The 24,038-nt window shown below is 39.7% G+C and overlaps 2 protein-coding genes across 2 annotated transcripts; both read left to right on the top strand.

The window, feature by feature from the left end:
• Positions 1 to 2,316: 2,316 nt before the first annotated feature.
• acvr1c (activin A receptor type 1C) lies at positions 2,317 to 15,596 on the top strand. Its single transcript, XM_020594751.1, has 9 exons — positions 2,317 to 2,632; positions 7,998 to 8,228; positions 10,766 to 11,008; positions 11,199 to 11,429; positions 11,564 to 11,731; positions 12,157 to 12,313; positions 13,128 to 13,252; positions 13,521 to 13,651; positions 14,655 to 15,596. The coding sequence occupies exons 1-9, from the start codon at positions 2,353 to 2,355 to the stop codon at positions 14,778 to 14,780; spliced, it is 1,692 nt and encodes a 563-aa protein (XP_020450407.1). The 5' UTR covers positions 2,317 to 2,352; the 3' UTR covers positions 14,781 to 15,596.
• Positions 15,597 to 19,208: 3,612 nt separating this feature from the next.
• cytip (cytohesin 1 interacting protein) lies at positions 19,209 to 22,701 on the top strand. The gene is made up of 8 exons (XM_020594768.1): positions 19,209 to 19,506; positions 19,859 to 19,908; positions 20,076 to 20,130; positions 20,275 to 20,377; positions 20,545 to 20,638; positions 20,766 to 20,832; positions 21,146 to 21,212; positions 21,426 to 22,701. Exons 1-8 carry the CDS (start codon positions 19,351 to 19,353, stop codon positions 21,881 to 21,883), a joined length of 1,050 nt encoding a protein of 349 aa, XP_020450424.1. The 5' UTR covers positions 19,209 to 19,350; the 3' UTR covers positions 21,884 to 22,701.
• Positions 22,702 to 24,038: the final 1,337 nt, after the last annotated feature.

Below are 24,038 nucleotides of genomic sequence, written 5' to 3' on the forward strand. Positions count from 1 at the left end.
AAGTAATATCCGTCTCATTTGTCCTGATGCTGTGTTCAGTCATAGTGACATTGCTCCAGGGATGGACGTTGTCAGCTCTTTCAGCTGCTACTGAAGAGACTGCAGTGAAGCTTTGTACAGACACTTGTGGATCTGCTGCCTTTTATGATTCAGTTTTCCTCTAGTACCATCATTGGATCAAAGGTTCAGTTTTCCCAGTACTTTGCTTAATAATGACCAAACACCAGAAACTACATTCCCATTGGCTTCAGCTGCACTTTGTGGTAAGTGCAAATCAGCGAATCTTAGAATGCTAACATGCTAAACCAGAACAGTGAACCAGTGTTAGCATGCTGATATAAGGCTGAATCATCATTGCAACTTACAGTGAATCTGTTAATTATTCTGGGCCTTTAAAAGCCAACCAGTAATTTTGGTCATGCAGTTTGACTTCAGATCAAACTCTATCCAGCTTCTTGTTCTAGGTATTACAAATATACTGTATAAGTGCAGTAGAGTGTATAGTAGGGACCCAGCAAACTGACAGCCAAAACTCAAAAACTAAAATGTGAGGTTATCTTGAGCTGATTCACTTATGTACCATCATTTCTCCATAATGATCTATTTCTGTGTTGTAGAAAGCCTGACATCTGTACTACTCTAACAAATGAATTTATGTTAATTTGGAAAAGGTCAGAAGCCCAGGCATTTTCCTTGCCAGCTGTCAACTGAGTGCGTAACAGATATCTTGGCAGATGTCAAATAGAAACTGAGCTCCTGATGGTCCAAGCTGATTAATATGCTACAGATGATAGAGACGCAGCAGTGGATTTCTGATGGTGCTGAGACACCCTGCTTGTGTTGATCAATGGCTGTCAGACTTTGTAGAAAGACTTTTTTTTTTAATATTCAGTGTCATTTCATCCATCTTGCACCCACAGAGCACAGATGTTTGACCAACCAGCTTTAATTCAGTGTTCCCTCAAAGTTCTGCACTTGGTTTGTGTACATGTGCTGTAACTCTGTATATTATGACTGAGAAGGAGAAGTTTAATTTGCATGGCAGATTTTTTTTTTTAAACACATTTTATCAATCACTCGGTACAAAAAGAGCAGAAGTTGCCATATCAGTGGTGTCTGCAGAGCCCATAATAGAACTGAGGTTGCTGATTTCACTTAACTGTCTTCCTATTGTTTCCAAAGCTGTGCTGTTTGTATACAACACATACCCTGCCTCCAAATTGCTGTAGAAAAGGAGAATAGAAAATAACATGTTGTAATTTGGTTTGCTTATGTAGTGTTTGGGATTAAGCTTGGTTCTTCACTGTCCCTAGTGACAAATGGCACATGATGTTGCTATGGAGCCTGAGCACCAGGAACACGACTTCACGCATATGGCCGGCAGTAAGTAGCTTCTTGCATGCAGGTGAGTTCAGCTTTGCCCCCTGGTAAATGTACAGCAGACTCATTTGTGATTTACTGCCTGAAAGTGTTCGCTCTTTGCCCGGTTATGAGGAGCGTTAGCGGCCATATCTGTCTAGCCTGGTTTCTCCCGTTTAGCTGACATGAGTGCTGCACATCCAGGGAGAGAAATTGCAATAACCACAGGGGTGCAAGATAAGGTTGCTTTAGCCGGGATTACCACAGAGGCAAAGCAAACCACGGACAGTCCCTTGGGGGCCACAAACTTGTGAATTGCAAATTTGTTGTAAATCTCAAGTTCAATGTTGTCAAGGGTGGTGGGTCCCACATTTTTCTTGTAGCCCTCTCTTTTGGAAGGGCACTGTGTCAAAACAGATTTTGGGCCTCTGGTATTTTTGTTTAAATTGGGGTTACATGCTGCATATTTATTGTTTAGTAAAATTATCATGCACTAATTGGCACAAAATCTGGGTCAGGTAGTGTTTTAGGATAGGAGCACTGGTTGGTTTACAGTAAAGCTGCCAAGTATAATCTGCTCTGTGCTCTGATGGCGACATGAAGGTGACTGTCCCTACTCTGTAGGGCTACAGACAGGTTCATAAAGCATATATAACTTAGTTTATTAGGTCACCAGGATGTACACAGAGCCAGTGCATCCCCCTGAAACACTTAATGTAATATCCATATTCCTTTAGTGACAGTGCATGTCTGCTGTGCTCATCAGGGGAGTTCAGTGTTCTTACTAATGATGTTTTGGACTTGGTTTAAAAACTCTTCATTACCCCTTTTCAGTGTAATGTAAGCAATTTAATCTGGTTTTCTTTGACCACATTTACTAAATAAATGAAAACGGACCCCTCAGAGAACAGAGGGAATCTCCATAAGGTGTTTTATTGGACCCGCAACAGTTAAATGGACGTGCAAAACACTTTCTCTCGGATTCCCATTCACATGTCTTTATCAGAGGTTTGCAGCGCTAATCCTCTAACATTCCGCTCAACAGAGGCGGAGCGAAACCTCTCATTGCGTTTTACAGTTTCCTCCCAGCGAAAGCCATTCGTGGCGGGGTGCCTGGCCGGCGGACATCACCGCAATGTCGCGTTTTCTGTAGAGCAGCTACGTAAACGGTGCGTCGGAGAAGGAGCAGATGCGGCACTTGCCATGACTTGTCGCAGGAAGCGGAGCTTTCGTGCGGCGTTGGTCTTCCTGTGTGTCGCCCAGCTGACTGCAGGTACAGGAGCTCAGTTCATATTTTCATCAGACACATTCATTAAGTAAATTACAGTTTTGGGTCAGGGGTTTACGTGAGTTCATAAATTGCATAGGTGTTACCTAACCAAGATAAATAGTTAAGCAGACAGTTAAATCTCTTGTTTTGAAACCTGTTAAAGCTGTTTTTGAGAATTATAGGTTATGTCATCAAATAGGAGGACGCATTACAAGTTGTATTTAAAAATTATTAAAAGCACATATATTTAATTTTTCATTGACCAGTTATGGAAGGAAATTAAATAGCTGACTTCTACAAACAGCCTGTTTTTCCATGTTTGGTTTTGTATAGGATGTTAACAGACCAAGTATTCTGGGGGCTTTTATTATTATTTATTTGTTTGTTTGTAGAGAAGTATGCGTGGCAGACTTGTGGATTAAACAAAATCTTGAAAATATGCAGAATATTGTCACTTTTATTCTTCAGTGCCATTTCCCAATCAGTGTCTATGCTGTGAGATTATGGTGAGAGCATGGCATTGGTGTTCTAGTAAAACCTAGTTGTTTCAGTTACATTTACACATCTTATTGAGATCTGAATGGTCTTTTCTGTAGACTTGTTTTTAGTCAGTCCACCAACAATTAATTAGCTGCTATTTTAATAAACATTCGCTCATATTAGACACTTTTCAAGAAAGGCTTTGAGTAAAACATTGACAAATTTGGGGAAAAAAAGGATGTACTCATGACAGGAAGGTGTGTGGGAGCTAATCTATTGTTTCAAATGGAGCAAAGAGATTGGTGGGTTAACTGTAAAAGGTTTTCAGCCATTTACTGTTCAATAAAAATCAATTATAGAAGTGCACATATTGTACACCTTTTTCTGAACACACTAATTTGGCTATAGCTGAGTGCTTTTGCAAGGAGATGGCCTGATTTCTGGTAACAGGTGAAGTAATATGAGGCTGCAGTTTATCTCTCTATGTCATAGCACACATACAATATGATTCATGAGTTTTATGACAGTTCTTGTTGAAGAAGTCTGTCGTGCAATGGTTTTTTAAAAATGTACAAGTTTCTCAGCACTATACTTTACATTGCTACTGCATTTGAATAGACTAATTACTTAAAAAGTTGTTAATCCCTACAAGGATAAAAGGTAGATTTAAACAAACAAACAAACACAAATAAAGCTGCATGGTTGCTATTACTACTGCACATTCTTTGTATTTGAAAAATTCTTCCAGTGAAAGAAGGTATGTATGCTGTCTGCTCGTCCACTTATGTTTTCTGCAGCTATAAATACTTTCTCCATTATTGGCCACATTGTGAATGTTCTAGGAATTTGCCTGCCTTTGGTTTCACTACCCTGCCTTTGATAGTGTTTTTGAATCAGCTTAATTATACAGACGTCACACACTGAGTCATATATGATTTTGTCTGGTTCAGTTCCTCCAGTGTGGCCTTGATTTGATTTGATTTGATTTGATTTATTCTTTCAAGCATGTAAAGACAGTTGATATGACAACACACATGATTGTACACATAATCCAATATCAATGTGCTTATACCTAGTACATGCTTGAATGGAGTAGGAAGAAGTCAGACTTATCCAGTCCTACCCCATGACATCATCTTACCATCATTGGTTTGCAAGCAGTATCTCTACATAAATAATTCTCTTCTACACCACACAAGTAATATACTAAAAAATTATTACAGAGTGTTAACATTCATACACCACACCCACAATGTTCCATCTAATTAATCATTAAGCCTGTTCTTGCATATATCTTGATTGACACATAGCTTTATATTTATGTTTAAACTCATCAATTCTATTACTATTTTTTACGTCCACATTTAAATTATTCCATAGTTTTACCCCACTTATGGAAATACAAAATCTTTTTTTGGTTGTACATATAGCATGCATTTTTAAATTTAACTGACCCCTTAAATTGTATCCCCCTTCCCTTTCATTACCTTGAACCTACTTCTCTTGTCAAAGATGTCCTCAGTATAGAAGACTCACGTCCCCTTTACTGAGCATCTCAGAGAAGCATTCAATTTCTAACACATATATGGATGTACTGATTGAATTAAACCTTTATGTTACGTTTCATCTGGGATAACTGCTCCACCTGCACAAGACCAGTTCTTTACACCTCCAAGTACGAACATCTAGAAGGTGCTGCATCTCAAAACTCCAATGACATAACAGTTTTTCACAACTGCTGGACTGTGTTGTAACACTTCCAGTGCGTTTGCTTAACTTTCATTGATTTCTGGTTCTATTCACACAGCTTGTTTTGCTTGTTTTGCTTCACCCACTGTGTCAAACTATACAGAGATAAACAACCTTTGAATTCGCAATCAATATGAAGTCACATTTAAAGGGATACTTCATCTTGGTCACCTGCTCTATGCCATAAAAACTTAAGCACAAAGAGAAGGACATGTAGGGATATGTGAATATAAAGCAGGAAATTCTCAGTAACAGCCGCCGAGGTTGATATTAATATGTGTGAGTTCAGTCAGGTTGTAGTACAACCTTCAGCTAAGGCTTTAGTCACATTCAAAATATGAAAGCTCTACCTTCCTTTATACTCGCAATTCATTTTTTCCTTCAATGGCATTAGAGGCCAGTGATTCCACCTATGATGCTAACACTGGAGAGGGATGCCAAGGTTGGATTTATCACACAAAGGTTTTTTTATTAGGGGAGATATTACACTAGATCCCATGTGACTAAAAGTCTACGGCCTTGATGTTAATGACAGGTGAGATGTGGAGCAGTAAACACACTAAAATATTGTGTTAACTCTAATTTGATGTAATGTACTGTTGGGGTGGCATAGTATTACAGTGGTGAGAACTGTCTCCTCACAGCAGGAAGGTTCGAACATCGCAACAGAGTGGGGCCTTTACTTGTGGAGTTTGCTTGTTTTCCTCCTGGCTGTGTGGGTTTTCTCCAGGTACTCCAGCTTCCTCCCAGAGTCCAAATGCCTTGAGTGTGAGGTTGTCTGTCCAGGGTGTAGAGTATGGATCGGGCTGCATATTTCTGTCTGAACTCGACTATAGTCTGAGAGCATGGTGGCTGGACCTGACAAGAATATTATATTCCATGTTCAAACCCGAGCCAACCCCGATGCAGTTGAGTCACACCAATATGTGATTATGCCGATTGTTGTTTTGAGAACATTTTGTCTGTTTTGAGCAGGTGTTTTCTTACTCCTCAGGCCTTTTATCTCTACTGATGCTAGAAAATGGAAAATAGAAAATAGAACATTTTTAACATATTGCTTCCCTGCTATCATGCATGATTAGAGAAACAAACATGCAAACCAGCGCTCAGTCAAATCATCTGCCGCAAAAAAAAAGCCCAGCCTTCTTATTCCTCAATTTTGGAGCTACAGTCTATTCAAACTTTATTTAATAATCATTTTCCTTGAGAAAGTTGTTGCCAAGCAACTCTCAGGTATGTTGTATGGGTAAAACAGCTTTTTGTCTGATGATTTTGCCAAGATGTCTCATGTACTGCAGGTGGAGCTTTACAAAGCTTCATATGAACTTAGGTTCGTGATATACTGTTTTCCTAATTGTCGGTAAATGCAATTAAGAGACAAAATAACGATGAATTTATCTCACTAACATCACATCACTATGGTGGTTCCACTGTACATACTTACTGGTGCATCAAATGTACATTAATCTGCAGCTGAAACTCATCCCCAAAATGCACAACTTCCTTTTATTTATTAAAAACTACAGTGTCCAACCGTTTTAGCAATTTATTGAACCTTAAAGTGAAACTTCATGACCCATTTTTAAACATTTGAATCCTCAGTAGGTATAAAATGTGCTTAAGACTGAGTGTCAAAAGGTCGAGGCAGAATTTATTGTCATTCTCTTCATATGTAACAGTATAAAGTGGAACAAATAGGACCTTAGCAGGCTGTCATCCTTACTGATTAGGACTAGATATCTTTAGATATCATTCGAGACCTTCTGACCAAAAGGACCTTTTCTCACACTGAATCCATGAACTGGAGACACTTTGACCACATCCTACACTGTGACCACCATCTCAGGAAGGCTTCTAAATTACTGCCCAATCACTGAGAATATCATCTGTGACAGATTGTATTGTGTCCTTTCATCGTAGCACATCTCAGTGCAATGCTCTACCAGATGACATAAGGAGCTGCCACTCTTTTAGCAGTTTGAAAGCTAAACTGAAAACTCTACTGAAGGCCAGCCAGTGATGTAACTACTGATTTTGAGCTTTGCTAATGTTATCTTGTGTTTAAATATATTGATATGTTATGTCCTGTCTAGTTTTGCATCTATAGTTGGTTTTATATTGTATTATATCAGTTTTATTTGGTATTGTTTTGTCATTGTGATGATGTTTTTGATTGCAACGTGTCGGGGACTTCAGATGAAAATTAGCTTTAAGCTAACTCTGGTACGGTACATCAAATTACAACATTTATGTTTAATATTGTACATGGTGGCTTACAAATAAAAGTTGAACTAATAATAACAATACATATTTGACATGCATAATACAAATAACATTTACTTTCAAGGCAGCTACAACTCATGCGGACTTTGGCCTGTCTGCAGTCCACATCACAAAATCAATGAAAAATGATCGGCTTTCTTGGGAGTTTGAATAGTCCCTCACGACAGGTGTCAAGAATGACCTCTGGCTAAACTTCATAGTTTCAGGTGTTGCTTTGAGACACATTTCAGACAGCACCCACCTGGTTTTACTGCAGTTTGTATGTACGTTGACAGAGATTCATTAAGTTATAATAAAATGTATGGGAATCATTTTTGAAAAGGTTATTACTTAATATTCAGTGTTGAAATGAATAAACAATTTATCTAAACATTACCATTATAATTTAACAACTATATTATAGGATTTATTTGTTGACACTTTGGGCAACTTCCACTCTTGTTATTACGGGCATCTAATATGGGATAAAAACTGGAGCTTCTTTAAAAATAGCTGCATCAGTTAATGTACAATGCTCACAGTTATCCCATGGTTTTTCCAGCCAGCAGTCAGTGCAGCCTTGCTTAGTAATCAGCCACACTCTTATCAAACAAAGCATGACAGTAGGTCCAAGTAGAACAGAAGATTATCTGGGTGTTAAAGTAAGAGGCATTACACCAGTCTCTCCACCTCCAGCCATTTAAGAGCATAGACCTCCTTACATAACAGGCACATCCTTCTTTTAAGGAGTTAAAGACCACTAACCCTGACAGTCTGTGGGTTTATTGTCCTTTTGCTCTGTTTTTATGAGTCTGGGTTAACTGAAAGTGTCTGTGAAGTAAATAATGATCTAACTAGCTTGAATAATTTGTTTCAGGTCTGAAGTGTGTGTGCCTGCTCTGCGCCAACCACACCTGTGAAACAGCCGCAGATGGTGCCTGCTGGAACTCTGTGATGCTGATTGATGGGAAGGAGGAGACGGTCAAGTCCTGCCTGTCACCTTCTGAGATGAAGGGCCAGGTCTTCTGCTACAGCTCCCGCAATGTCTCCAAGAGGAACTGCTGCTTCACTGACTTCTGCAACAATGAGACTCTGCACCTATACCCAGGTGCAGCCTTTTTTTTTCAATTTCACACCAAGATAGGTTAAATAAACAGCGGTGCTTCTGAACTGTAGCTGAGAATGTATGCAGGCAGGCAGTCCATGTGTTAATGCCACATTGCTCAGTTGCTACAGTATTCAGTTGACAGTGTGCGAGATTTCCCGTCCTTCTGGCCCCAGCTAGACGAGGTGGATGCTGATCCTACCAGATCCTGTGACATAACAAATTTGGCAGACGCTATGGGATGGCGGTTGGCGATGCTCCCCCTCCCTCCCTTGAATTCTAAATAAATACTTTGCCAGGCATGTAGTCTATTGCACGTTAAAAGCCTCTCATGGGTCTGCTGGGTGGACATTGGCCTTAAAGCAGTGAAGGATTACTTACACCTGTGGATATACAACTTAATGGAAAATGCTGGCAGGTCAATAAATAAATAAAATAAACAAGTGAAAAAGGCCTTTTGGCCTTTCACATTAGTCAAGAGTTGTGGTCTGCAGATGCCTTATTTTATCAGACCAACTATTCAGACCCCAAAGATATTTAATTTACTGTCACACAGGATGAAGAGGATGAAGAAAAACTGCATCCCGTTGGATTTTGCCATTTTTGCTTAAAGAAATTATCAGATTTGTTGTAAATTATTATCAGTTGGTCGACTAACCAGTTAACCTGCTAACTGCTGGCTCGGTTTTGTACACAGACTTTTGAAAAGCATAAATGGTAAATACAGAAATATAAAACTAACACGTTTAGCTGGACACTCAGGTCAGTTGTGCTAAATGGAAGTGCTGCTGTATATGCTGGTGTCTGTGTTCATATTCCTCTTAGATAGAAACAGCCTAGGTTTCCCTTTCCTGCATTTTTCAACTTTTGATAGTGACTGTCGGTCACTATGAATAATGTTTGACACCAAATAAAACAAAAAAGTGAGAAAACTAAGTTTTCTCCCACTGATTTTGTTCAGGTAAAACAATTGGAGTTAAACGGCATTTTCAGACAGCGGTCAACGTCATAAACTGTTCAGGCTACTGAGGAGATTTAATGTGAGAAGGGCTGCAGACTGTTGATAAGATGGGTCGGGGCAACAGCCTGAGGCTGTGATGGTGTTGACAATCAGTCTGTTCCACTGCTCTGCTAAATATCAGCACACAAGCTCATCCAATGTGTGATTTATTTTTGTATACATAAACACTTAATATTTATCAGGGTTGTGATGTCTGTGCAGGCCTAAATACTAAAATGCATCTACATTTATAAGCTGAAGTTATGGGTTTGCGTAGCTGGATTTATGGTTTGGTTTAGTTTATTGTGATGTAACACCTTGCTAAGGATAGCTCCAGTGTTCTTCTGTCACTGTTATTTCCAAACATTCATTTCTTAAAGTCAAACAAACAACATAAAATTACAAATGACTGTGGAGATTACCTCCTTGACCCAGGCAGAATTGCCTAAGAGTCAGAAAAAAACCAGTTACAGTTTGTAGAAGGTCTTTTGCCACTGGGCCAGGGGAGAGTAAAGTCTTGTTTTGCACCATATCTCCTGAAGTCCAGTTGGACACATGGCAGGATATGTGGTTAAAGGTTAGAGATGTCTTAGGAAACTGTGGTTGAGTTCACAACATTTTGCTTTGCACACTGGGCCATCTGCATGTTTAAAGGCTCTCCTGGTGAGGATATTGACGTTTGGGGGATTTTAACGAAGGAACATCGAGCCACTTTTTTAGGTTTCAAATCTGTATTATTACTATACTCACATGAAAGAGTTAATACTTCCTGCAGTCGTTTGTGAATCTAATATGAAGCTACAGCAATTCTCACAGATAGGCTTTAAATGATTTGTATTTCTCCAGACCTATCACTGTTGTACTATGCTATAGAGCTATTACCGTGTTCATCTGTAAATGTCCTGTTATCACAGTGCCCATCAGCTCTGCCATTTTTGTTTGTGACAAAATCTTCTGTGTCTACCCACAGAGAGAATGAAGGCTACATAGAAACGCCAGGTTATATTGTTTTGCCAAACCCACAGTTTATTGCAGGGTCTCACGGTGCACCTGCGTTTGATCAGTGCATATCACTTTAATTTAAATGAAGGAGCATGCTAGATGAAAAAATACATTTGGATTTTTACTTGCTGCAGAACAGTTTACTGGCACAGCACATCTGTATCTCTTTATCACTTTGATTAATGGCAATTATGGGCAGTGACTAAAATGTCTGGCACTCTGGAAAAACAGCTTTTGGAATAGTTAGCTTTGCATTTGCCAAATGTACCATCTCCATCTGCAACGTTTCATATTTGCCAACTGGCTGACATCTTCATTTTCACCAAGCCTGCATTAAGAAAAGGGTTATACAGTGCATCTGTCTGCATATTTGAGCAGTAGTATTACACCAATAGAAATATGTTGCTCACTTGAAAGGATGATTTCTGTCTACACTTACACCATAATCAACACCACCACCAGAGGGTGCAACAATCAAATGGAGCTCAGTCACAAAAGATACAATTGTGATTTCAAGTCATGTTGTATCTGTTACTAGAGAGGCCGTTGGAAGAACCTGGCTGGGGCAGGCTGCAGCTCGCTGCGATGATTCTAGTGCCATCCTGCCTGCTGAGTGTGGGGATCCTTCTAGGTGTGTTTGTTGTGCAGGGCCACTGCTGTGCCTACAGACGAGCCCACAATCAGGACTCGGAGGATCCTCTGGATGACCAGATGCTCATGTCACCTGACAAATGTCTCAAAGATCTGATCTATGACATGAGCACCTCAGGCTCTGGATCAGGTGAGAGGAACTCTGTCAGCTGTTTAATATGTCAGCACAGTCTGTGATTATTTGCTGTGTGATTCATTCTGGGTTGGTGAAACAAGTAAAATGTAACTTTTGCAACAGTAATTGATTTGCTGAGACAAAAAGACTCTTCTTCGTTGTTCATAGCCTTGGCTGGTGGAATGATTTGCTTTGTCTCTTGCAGGTCTGCCACTACTGGTCCAGCGAACCATAGCTCGAACCATTGTCCTGCAGGAGATCATTGGGAAGGGTCGGTTTGGTGAGGTGTGGCGGGGCAAGTGGCGAGGAGAGGATGTGGCAGTGAAGATCTTCTCCTCCAGGGATGAGAGGTCCTGGTTCTGTGAAGCAGAGATTTATCAGACTATCATGCTTAGACACGATAACATCCTGGGATTCATCGCTGCTGACAACAAAGGTGTGTGAACCTTTGAATGTATAATGAGCTCAATAGCTGTAATATCTTGATAAGTTAAGATCCGCTGACCTAACTTAATCAAATATGCAGTTACTGTGCCAACATGTGACTGTATTATTTGCTGTGTGCTGCAGATAATGGCTCATGGACTCAGCTCTGGTTAGTGTCAGAGTACCATGAGCATGGCTCTCTGTATGACTACCTGAACAGGTACACAGTCTCCATGGAAGGCATGATTGTCCTGGCTTTGTCCATAGCCAGTGGGCTGGCACATCTCCACATGGAGATCATTGGCATGCAGGGTAAGGCTGGACTTACTAAATGATCGAGATGACAACACTGACCTCCTGTCTGAGAATTTAAAGGATTATGACGCATATGTGCACAATAAAGATACCATATACTACAGTCTCCATGGACATGATGCAAGAATTATCATAACCTATATGTGTATCCTCTTTGAATTAGGATTAAATTTAAATTAGGTCGTAATTTAGCACCGCAACTAACAAGTATTTTCATTAACAATTAGTGTGTTAATTACATTTTCAATTTATTGTCATTCAGACTAAATGAAGTTAAAAAAAGGAAGTAACATCATTTTCCAAATCTCAGTCTTTGTATATCTGTGGGCCTACAGTCCAAACTGCAAAGATATTTGAACTACCATGAATTAATCCAGAGAAAAGTGACACTCCCTTTATTTGAATTACTTCTGTGATTCTAGGGAAGCCTGCCATTGCTCACAGAGACCTAAAGTCTAAAAATGTTCTGGTGAAGAAGAACGGCACAGCAGTCATCGCAGATTTGGGTTTGGCAGTGAAACACGACTCCAGCACCAACACCATAGACATACCGTCGAACCACAGAGTGGGAACCAAGAGGTTGGATATACATCACATGGAAACACAGAACAAAAACACACAAAAACAGAAACAAGAAATAAAACTGAAGTGAGTTCAAAGCTGATCTGGTTTATCTGATGTGTTTCCTATGGAGTTTTCATATTAGTCAGCCTCTGAATTTCTCAACATGTTTTGAATTCATTGGCCAATAGTGTTAACTGGCTCTGACTCCATAGTGAAAAACATCTGTTTCCATGTCTCATGCACATTCAGTTCCATTAGCGATTCCTAAAATAATATGCTGTTTGTTAACTGAGTACTGTTTGCTGGGTGTGTACAGAGTACCATAATGAAACAATGACAAAGTGTTGTTGAAGGTCTGCTGAGAAAAGTACTGGGCAAATGTCACGAGACCTCAAATTATTAGATGATAGAAAGCAAACAGGATCGATCCAGGCATGATACAACTAAAGGCTGTGAAAAAAAAAAAGGTTTTCTTGTAGTAAAGTGATGAACACAAGTGTTTATCCAAATAAATTAGAGCAAAGTTTGTGTGGGAGTTAAAACAACTAGACCTAGGCGACTCCTCGTGGCGACAGGATCCTCCAGGATGATGTCTTTTTTCAAAGTAGAGCTGTAAACCATCAGTGTGGTGATTGTTTTTAACAAAGTGGGAACAAATTCCCAGAAAAGTAACATTTAAATCTTTGCGGTCTATGAGAACATTTACGTGCATGACAGGTAAATTTAGCTTGTTTTCTTCTGTAGTTTGCAACAAACCTGCACACTGAACTTGATTAAAGAAGTACTTTTTATTTATTACATTAGGCCTTAATCATTTTGTCCTCTGCAGGTACATGGCCCCAGAAATTCTGGATGAGACAATCAATATGGATAGCTTTGAGTCATTCAAGCGGGCAGATATCTACTCGCTAGGCCTGGTGTTCTGGGAACTGGCCCGACGATGCTCTGTTAGGGGTACCTTACATGACACATGCACATATACACTCCTATTGGTTTATCAATATTCATGGAAATATATAATGGATCAGTCACCAGCAAAACTGCACTCAAACTGCACTTGTCCCAGTAATTGTCCCAGTTGTTATGGTCAGTTTGTCCCTTGCAGATACTAATTTAAAGTAATTTATATCCTGGTGGGTTTTCACTAGGTTCTAAATCATCCGTCCTGTGTGTCATGAACCCAGTGATGAAAAGCATGTTCATAAACATTATATTTTCACAGGACTTCATGAAGATTTCCAGTTGCCTTACTATGACCTGGTGCCTTCAGATCCGTCCATCGAGGACATGAGAAAGGTGGTGTGTGACCAGAAACTCAGGCCCAACATTCCCAACCAGTGGCAGAGCTGTGAGGTGAGAGAAGATAGTATCACTAATATGCTGATATAATTCATAACTAGTGTGTTTATGAAATTATAATAGATGATCCGTCTGGTCACAGGCGGCACAGGAGGGGTAACACAGCTGAGGCTTTGTCTTATGTAACTAGTGATTGATACATTATTTATATTTGACCTCCAAATGAAATGTTAATTGAAAAACTGATCATTTTGATAAGGCAGTGTTGGGGAGTAGTGACTACATGTAATAAAACTAGTAGTTCAAGTACAATTTGCAGTAGCTTGCTGGTAGTTCATATTTTGCACAGTGATTCAAGTAGTTAAATTACTAGTTGGCATGGTTCACTACTGAAACTACAGTTTTGGACCATAAAAGGAAAGGAATGTTTTATATTTTTTATTTCACAATGCTGCATGTGAGCAGCTTCTCGGTGCTGCCTGGGACATGTCCAGAGCCAAACAGAACCGCCTGTTGGATAAGAACTTTGACTCTGATCATTTGTCTTATAAACAAGTAAAAACACAGGCCCATTATTTAGACCAGTGTTCAAATGTTCATACTGTCTGAAAAGCTGCAAAGCTGTTTTAGTTGTTAAGACAGAACAACTCAGATGTTTCAAAACTGACAAGACAAGTCGGTCAAATGGTCTAAAAAGGTGCAAATTAAATAATCTTTCTTTACTGTTTTAGTCGTAGTCAGATAATACAAACGACATTTCTTGCAGTTTTGCTCAGATGGGATTGTTTTATTTAGGACATGTTTAGGTCTCCGGTTACAAAGTCAGCTGAGTGGCGAGCGACTTTGTTGCGATACATTTTGTTATAGGTTTGTATCACATCTACATTGTCAAATTGATAATTTTTATACAAAGTAGTTTGAACTACTTTTTCTAAACAGCTTTAGTTAACAAACTAGATTTCTCCCTGTAGATTTGCTGTAGTCGAGCTTCTCCCAGTGTGAAGTCACTGGTAGCTTGATGACACTTAATGACACTGTGCCCTTGTTGATACACCAGGCAATGCGTGTGATGGGCAAACTGATGAGAGAGTGTTGGTATGCTAACCCTACTGCTCGACTCACTGCTCTACGGGTCAAGAAGACTGTGTCTCAGATGTTTGTCATTAAGGAAGTCAAAGACTAGTTTCCCTGTGGATCAGCGCTGGCGCGATACAAGGAACAGGGAGCAAAGACAGAGAAACTGTGCTCTCTAACTGCCCCAGGCTGCCCTCTTCAGGGCACAACCCCACTCTTCACCCTCAGAGAGCTTCGCTGGGTTGTTGTTGATGCCAAAGTATTGCAGGAGGTATCTGTGGCTGCTGTGGACATAAACACCTAATCAACCAATTTGAACCAAACAGCTAAAGTTTTTTTTAGGTAGAGCCATTTGAAATATAATTAATGTATATACAGATTATTTTGCTACCTCACACATTTAAGTGCCCAAAGCTTGAAGTTGCACATTGTGATGTTTTTATGCCATATCATGTAGCAAACACAGTATTGTTGAGTAGGTAACATAGCTGCTTCTGACTCATTTTAGACGACACATATAGACTGTTTCTGATAATCTGAACCTTAAAGCAGGGGTTTTCAACCAACTGTGACTGAGGGAACACCATTCTGACTAAGGGGTAACCCAAGGACCACTGTTGTAGGTTGGCTACACCACATGGGCACTGTTTTAATTCTGAAAGTGACCATGGCTTTTTTTAAACGTTATATCTTTGCATGAACTAGATTACTCACACATGTTTAAAAAATAAAATTAAACTACTGATAAATTAAACTACATTATTGAGGGCGACAGTGAAGTGTTTGAAGGTTCGAATCTCGGTGCCTGCAGTCCAAAATGTCTAAGTGTCCTTGGGCAAGACATTGAACCCCCAAGTTGCCCGTGATGGCAGCGTGTGTATGTACAGTATGCAGTGGCCCGAGGTCCCCGGCTCCAAACTAAATTTTGTTGTATGTGTCACAATGTTACAATGACAATAAAATAAAGCTTATTGAATGCATGGTCAGGGACCACCTGCAATGCCTTCGCAGGCCACAGACCACTGGTTGAAAACCCCTGCCTTAAAGTGTTTAAAATGCTTTTGCTTAGTTATAGCAGTACTGTGGTACATAAAGAATTGTCTGAAAGCTCTGGAAAGGTTTTTCCACTTAACAGGAATAAAGAAGCACATTTATACAAGTTTTTTAAAACTGTGACCTAGTTCTGATTATTGATTGTTGGCCATTCAGAGTGGCTCTGTGCTGTAGATGCCAATGACAACCCTTTGGTTAGTCAGTCTGCTGGTCCACTTACCTCAGCAAATGTTAGATGGATCACAGTGACTGATATACAGTACAGGTATATCTATTCCCCAGGAGATGACCTCTAATGCCCGGACTTTCCATCTAGCAACACACACACTCACACACACACAGTGTAAACCAACGAAGGTAACAAGCTAGAGTTGAGCCTTGGGCTGTCTTCAACTGTTCAGCATCAAAAATTCAGATTTACACAAGAACTCAACCTCAGGCTAAACCTTATTTTTTTGGACTGATTACTAATTATGACCTAAGGATTGGAAGAGCATCTCTTTAACAGCCTCATGAAACAGGTGGCACTATAAATGTTGAAGTATTGCTCTTAATATCAAAAGAAGTAAAAGTATGATCAAGGTGTTTGCAGTTATTTAAAAAGGGGACAGTCACAAATAAATTTTATTTACATTTTGTGAGCAAAAAAAGGCAGGGGGCTTGATGTAGGAGCCAAACGTTGTATAATATAATGCTATGTTAATACCATACATTAGCATTGCTTGTAGATCACTTTAAAGAATAAGGCAGGTCATTTTCTATATTAACAGTATTTTCAACACTCCCCATGCAGAGACTAAAACTGACAATGAATTGTCTCCGTTCGTCAGTGTTCAACATAGTTCCTCATTAGCAAACCCCAGACCCCAAATGTGAGGAGCTAGCAGAATGTAAACAAAGCAGAGAGCTCGCACAAGGTCTCACACATGCAAAGTTGAGTCTGACTTGGAAACTTGGAGCCAACAAAGTCAGGCCTGGTGTTTTGTAATGAAAAGATACATTGCCCAGTGCAGCCGGTGGGTTTCCCTGATGTGTTTTTAATAGTTTTTGAACAACAATAGAGGTTTATCACACAGATGAACAAGCTAATCCAAGACTCACAGCTGAGAGACTTAACCATGGGTAGTGGCAATACATTGTTGGTTTTAGTCTCTGTATGGATACTGCTGAAAATACTATTAATATAGAAAATGACCAGCGTTATCCTTTAAGAAATGTCACCTGGACAACACAGACTGGATAATGGGTGCACATTAGGTTCACTAATGCCACTGTCAGATGTGGCCTATACTGCCTTGTCATATCAGGCTTCGGGAAAGCGCACATGGGTAAATCTGTACGGCATGTGTGCCTGTATGCGCCCATGTGTTTGCAGGCATGCCTGTGTGTGCATGTGTGTCTCATATCATATGATGTGATCCTGTATTTAAAATGTAATCACTGTAATGTTCATGAAACTGTGAAACTAAGGCTATGGATAAAAACTTTTCATGTTTGCCCATACACTGAGGCTTTTGATTCACGCGTAGCTCTGTATCCTCAGTCCTATATTTTACTGTTATGCGTATCTATTTATCTATCTATAGCACCAACAGTGTTGCCTTTCAGAAATAAGCTATGTACAGTCACCTGTTGGTATTTTGGCAAATCAGCTGATGTTCAAGTCCCTGTCCTTCTGTGAAATAATTAGTCAAATTCAGTCAAAGAATTATTTGACTGGGATGCAAAGAGGCAATGTATTATTAAAGCATCTAGCTCTGCCTCTGCTCACCATGTGCAATTTCTGATTGGTGTCTTTTTTTTTAAAATATATATTGTGAATGTCTTAGATCAGTATTAACAAATATGATACTGCTTTCATAAAATAAAACCTACTTTTGATTTTTAAAGCCTCCACTCATTTAGATTCATACATTTGATTTATGTAAAACTGTTCTGTGTTGCTCAGATGTGGATTTCATGCCACTGCATTATTTATTCTGTATAGAAATAAGTGAGATCACTGGGTCAATAAACTGTTTCTCATCGAATGTGCTTGTTTCATGGGTTTTTTTTCATGATAAAAGGATGAGGTGTAATTTTGAAAGCACTGATTGTGCACATTACTGTATGTAGTGCAAATCTTCCCAGAGCAACTTATCTGAAACAGGCTCTCTTTATCTTCCACGCTATACTTTTACCTTAACTGACATGACTCATCTCGTCACTTTTGTTCTGCCGCCTTATTTGTGTACACTGTTCATGATGCGGATGTGTCCGTTAGATAGAGGTACTGCTGAGGACAGCGGCTCTACACAGATGAGTCAGCCCCTTAACGCTCTGTTGTGAGCTGCTGAAACACGGTTTTTGTGCTGGCTGTCACTTACGAGAAGGTCACAAAGTGTCACGTACTCAAGAGGTTAATGGAGAATTGAAAACCTTCCTGTAGTGAAAAAACTAAGCATACAGAGCCTGGTTTCCTAAAATTGACATAATTATTTTAGTGCTTAGTTTTCTTTTAACCCTTTCAGCCATTTAAATGCACATTATTTTTAAACTTTCTCAATATTTGACACATTACAAAAGCGCTGATGAGAGTGCACCCAAATGCCTTTTCCTTCAGAGTATGTGGGGTTAACTAAGACTTTTTCATGCACAAACAAACAAAAATGTGGACTGGGATTTGTACTTCTAACTGAAGTGATCATAACTAAGACTTTTTCATGCACAAAGAAACAAAAATGTGGACTGGGATTTGTACTGTCCTGTGAAATGGGATATCTGTGTTCCAGACAGTCCTGAGGTCGGTTTGTCAGCAGCTCTGCTGTGGGTCAGTGGGACAGAGAGGATTGCTGTGAGGCAATCTCTTAGTTAACAAGTTGTTTTGTTCCAGATTCTTTTTTTTTTTTGTCTCCAAAGTAATGCAGCATGGTTAAAGATGATATTTCTTTCTGTAGATTACAAAATGTACTGTACCTTTTGAAGGTATGGGTGTCATAGTTGAAAAGGTCAAAGTTTTCTTTGGCCTATCAGCCATTGTCTCCCTGACCGCTGGTATGTGTGTGATTTTTTTCTTTATCTGATCATGTCTGACACCTTTGGCCCAATGACCCATGCTGTTTGTTTGGGGAGTGAGACACTGGCCCCAGGCTAAATCAGCCTTCTGTCTGTCCTCACAAAGCAAGTCTCCCTGCTTGGCAGAACACAGGAGTTAGGCACAGACAGACGCTTATCCCACTGAGAAACTCTGGGTGAAAGAGGCTGGAACCAGGTACCATTGGAGGCGTGAGGTGGCATGTTCTCATAAATTATTGATTTCTGACAGACCATAAATCAAATTGCCAAGACTGCACAAAGAAAAGGGACTATTTGAAGGGGATTTATGCAAAAAAAAAAATCTCTCCTTCCTTTTTTTCAAAACGGCAGACCAGCCCTTCTCAAGAAAGAGAACAAAAAGTAAGAACAGATGAACAGGAAAGCAGGTACGTGAGGCTGCAAATGCAGGCCCACCACAGCTGTCACATGGTGTGGATTTCCGTTTTGACGCATTTTACTTTTAGCTGCAGGGCAGGGCCACAGAAACTCTAAAAAGCTGCAGCAGCGCGACTTGATGATGCTTTGAGGACTACTCTACCAAGCAGTCCACCATGAATTTCAATGGACTTCAACGCCAGAGTAGCCAAGACAATTACATTCTGGATAATGCTCACAAGAAGAAAAGCTCTCTATGGTACCGGCGTTCACTGAGGGGAAACAGTGATCGACACCGGCAGAACACAAGCTCGCTGCCCAGGGTATGCAAGGTGAGGCAGTAACTTAAGTGTAAGGTATAGCCAGCATTTAATGCTTACACATCTACAATTTGAGTCAAATATTAGGAAACACTAGTATAAAGTTAAGCTTAGAACTGAACATTTTCTTACATAGTATGGTTTTAATGAAAACCAGTTCCTTGATTTACCACCAGCTGTGCAGCCTTAATACAACTGTTCTCAGCAACTGACCAAAAGCCTTTAAACTATTTTAATCTTTTGAGTTATGTAACAGTACATAATCAATATGTTTGCACCCTGACCAACTTCCAAAGAGATTTAAGATCTAAATCCACAGTATTTTATTGTTTTAAAGAGGAACTCTGCATTTCTCCTTTTGCAGCCCAAACAAATCCGCAGCAATTCACTGGTTGATTACTCTGACCCACAAAGGTAAATATCAGTTTGTCCTTTATCTATACTACATTGAAATTGCTATACATTTGATATATTATCTGTATTTGCAGTAGGTTTTTTTGTTTTTTTATTATTGAAAGAGGGTTAGGTATATAATAATCAGTTCCTGAAACATTTGTTTTCTGAATTTCTATTTTGCACAGGACGACAATTGTACTGGAAAAGCAAGACAATGAAACATTTGGTTTTGAAATTCAGGTAAGCCTTAAAAAATAAACATTATGATGTTTTTTTAGGTTCTTAATGGAGAAAAAAAAACTTGTGTCCAAATTATGTTTAAGCTTTTTTTCTGGAAAGGTATTGTTTTAGCAGCTTTCATGACAACACTGCCTTTTGTTGCAGACCTATGGCCTGCAGCTAAAGAACAGATCTGCAGTGGAGATGTGCACATTCGTGAGCAAGGTGCAGGAGGACAGTGCTGCTGAGAACGCTGGCCTGACCACAGGTGAACCACCCACATCCTCCCCACCCTATAGACCCAACACAGGCCTTCATATGAAGCAGCAGACCTAATGACATATGCACACACACTGTTGCACAAGTGCTATACGCATTAATTTTGTCTTCTCATAACTGATTAGTTCCCCTTTTTTGTATCTTTCTTTATCATAGGAGATGTTATTGTCACTATCAATGGCATCAGCATTGAAGGGTCATCTCATCAGCACATCCTTGATCTTATAAGAGAATCAACCAATAGTCTAAAGTGAGTTACAGCATCAATAACTCCCTAAAATACTGGTACAACAAATTACAACAGAAGATAAGCAAATAAAAACAGCATTTACAGTATAATAGTGCCTGTGTGATTAGAATTTATTATGTGATTCCAGGATGGAGACTGTGTGTGGCAATGTAGTGAAGCAGATAGAACTGGAGAAGAGGATGAACCTGCTCAAGGTGTGTCTCTTCAATCCTTCCCATGTTTGCTGTTCACATACTGTAGCTCTTTTTTGTTGTATTAAGTAGCTTACAAGTAGTCACGGAACCACACAAACCCAGCTGCTAATAATGGAAGAACAAAACTGCCACAGTGTAGTTAACTACAGGTTGACCTATTTCTACACCACTGTATGAAACAGCCTTGACTCAAAAATGTCAGCTAATCCTACATTACACAAACACTGTGAGTGTGCATGTAATATTCTGAATGGATAAGCTAATATATCTTACTGAAAGTGTAACCATTATGTTTGTTTTTTTGCCCATACAGCAGTTACTTAAGGAGAAACTGCTGGAGCTGCAAGGGCTCACATTACAGGAAAAGCGTCTAATGCGAGGTGAGTGCGCTCAGCTGTCAGACCACAGCACTTCCTTTCTCACAGTCCTTGTCGTCTTCCTAAAGCTACATGATTTATGATGTGAATTGAAGTGTAAACTTGAGTTAATGCAGACGAAGGAGTTCCCCTGACAATTGAACATTCAGTAGAAGTCGTTTCCTGTCACAAACTTCTCGTCAGCAGCTACTAACCGGGACGTTGTTATGTTTCCAGGTAACCTGAATGACAGCAGCCTCCACCTCTCAATGGACTCTTCTTTGAGCTCCCCCATAGGCCACTGTGGCCGGCGTTTTTCTAGTGACAGTAGCTACAGTGTGATGACAGATGACAGTGTGTTTGGGGACGCAAGCTCTCCCAGTCCCTGCAGTGCAGTCAGCACCACAGACGGCAGCTGCTTCTTCTCCTCAGATTTTCCTTCACGGGACCGTTCTGGCACAGTTTCATCAAACTCCAGCCGTCATCACCAATCCCTGAGCCGCTCCAGCAGCACCAGTATGGGTGAGAGCAACAGCTCCCTCTCTCCTTCTTGGGAGGAAACAAGGATCTCCTCCTTGTTTGGCACCCTGCCCAGGAAAGGCAGGCGTGTCAGCGTGCGCAAACACATCTTCAAGTTAATTCCTGGACTTCAGCGGTCAGTTGAAGAGGAGGAGACGGGAACAAATACTCAGTGACTTGTTGTTCACGTGCTCCTTGCATCAACTTGATGCTAAGGATTAACAAGGCTTCTCATGCTCTGAACAGACTGCAGAAAGAAACAGACTCTGCGATGACAAAGTTCCACACACTTATAAATAATAGTGTGTGCTCTTATGGAGACAGAGAGGATGGACCGTGTGGCACTTTGCTTTTGTCAGTGTCAGAGTTTACCTGAGAGGGTCTTGGAGCCTTTAAGGCTCCTTGTTTGTCTTAAACTCAGGCCACAAGAGCATTATGAAAATGTAAAAACATCTTCCTTTGAAAAAGTGTCTGAATGAATGTATGCATAACAGATTGTAATGTATAATAGCCGAACACCTACAAACTTGAACAAAATCTGAATTTTGCCTGTGTCGTATGTCATAATCATTAGCATTAATCAGAAATGTCTGAATGCATGTACTCATGTAGCATCTTGATCTTTCAGAAATAGACTGTGACCCAAAATACACCTGAATCTATGATATGAATCTTATCATTCGTTAGTCAGAATCATTTTAACGCCTCTCCTGTCACGTTTATCTGCACTAAACCAAAACCAAAGCGCTACACTGTGTAGATGGCTGCTCAGCTCAAAACAGGATGTGGGCATAACAGCTCTTACCTGTTTTCATTTCCAAAATTATTCTCAGGCCACATTCAACTCACTTTTGTTCAGAAACACTGAAACCATCTCTTGTAAATTCTAAATGTACTGCAATTTATATGTTTCACTTGAGTAGCAAGAAAATGCAGCATTTTAGAGACTTTGTATTTGACTCATGCTTTTGCAGTATGATTATGTGAATGCTAAAAGCCTTTTCCAGAATAATACACTTGTGAATAATAAACTTGTGAGTGTTTTCCTTTGGTTACCGGATACTGTAGCAATGCACTCTCATTTTAAAGTTTAAAGTGGAAAGGTACTACACATTAGAGAGTAAACTAGACTTTATCTGGTGATGAAGCAGGTATTACAGCTAATTTACTCATAAACAGATGTGAATATTATATTTGGGAAAAGCACAACACATCACAAAAATTAAACTGTACCTGAGAAAAGAAACCAAACATTTCTGGCAACAGGTTTAACTTTGGTTTCCTGCTGCTGCTGAGCGAGAGAGAGAGAGAGAGACAGACAGATAGTTACCACATTAGCATAAATTAAACTGTGCTTTCTGGCACTGTATTCCTACAGTAAAAATACCAGAGATCTTGCATTCAAACTCTATCTTAAGTAAAAGTACATGCATTTGCAGCTAAATGTAATTGCACTATCAACAGTAAAATGTTCCCTGTGATTGATGCTGTATAGAGACAGGTGCAATGTGTACACAGTTGTAGGAAGGTTTAATTCATTTTAAGTGATGTAGTTTCTTCCCCTCACTTTCAAACTTGAGGGAATGTGAGATGATTAATGGGAGAGAAACATCACTTCTGTGCAACTGATTCCTATTTATTTATTTTTTCTTATCTTTTGCTTATTTGACTAAATGTTATGCTTCTTTGCACCTCAGACATAAATGAAACCATGTGAGAGGTTTAGAGAGGAAACGGCTCTTTAGTGGAACTGAAACATGGCAAGGAACCCCAAATATAAAGTACATTTTCTGTAAAAGAAACAACAACATTGGTTTAACAATCTATGTAAACCGTATAATAATTCCTTATTAACTGTATTTGAGTTGATGTACAAAGTAACATACAACTGACACAGTCGATTACAGAAGTACAGAACAGTACTCCTATAAATGTACTTAGCTGCTTTCCACATGCAGAAAGTGATGAATTTTCAGAAGTTGTATCAGCAGTTCAGGTGTCTTAAATGTCAAGACATAAGGTTTGTCAAAACATTACTGGTTCAGGCAGTAGCCATACTGTGAAGGAAACACATTAATCCAGTTTCAGTGTTCACCCAGTAGAGATTAAAGAATGAGGACAATCCCTCCATATGCAGATGCCAGAATCACAAAGAACCTTTGTTGGGTCCACAACAAAACCCCTGTTCTTCAGTGATTCAACACGCACACTGACTTGCATGGTACTAGCACTGGGGAGCACACTACAGAACTTGGCCTTGCCCCGGTAAGTGAAATGCAAGAATTCTTTTTTTTACTCGTTGACAATGTAGGATCTAAAGTATTTTGATTA

This window comes from Monopterus albus, unplaced genomic scaffold (assembly GCF_001952655.1).
Source record: "Monopterus albus unplaced genomic scaffold, M_albus_1.0 scaffold24.1, whole genome shotgun sequence".
In the NCBI taxonomy this organism is placed as follows: domain Eukaryota; kingdom Metazoa; phylum Chordata; class Actinopteri; order Synbranchiformes; family Synbranchidae; genus Monopterus; species Monopterus albus.

Coding starts and splice junctions, on each gene's coding strand:
- acvr1c (XM_020594751.1), top strand. CDS start 2,353: ATGTCTTTATCAGAGGTTTGCAGCGCTAATCCTCTAACATTCCGCTCA. Junction 8,229..10,765: donor GACTCTGCACCTATACCCAG/GTGCAGCCTTTT, acceptor ATCTGTTACTAG/AGAGGCCGTTGGAAGAACCT. Junction 12,314..13,127: donor CACAGAGTGGGAACCAAGAG/GTTGGATATACA, acceptor TGTCCTCTGCAG/GTACATGGCCCCAGAAATTC.
- cytip (XM_020594768.1), top strand. CDS start 19,351: ATGAATTTCAATGGACTTCAACGCCAGAGTAGCCAAGACAATTACATT. Junction 20,378..20,544: donor GAACGCTGGCCTGACCACAG/GTGAACCACCCA, acceptor TCTTTATCATAG/GAGATGTTATTGTCACTATC. Junction 20,639..20,765: donor GAATCAACCAATAGTCTAAA/GTGAGTTACAGC, acceptor ATGTGATTCCAG/GATGGAGACTGTGTGTGGCA.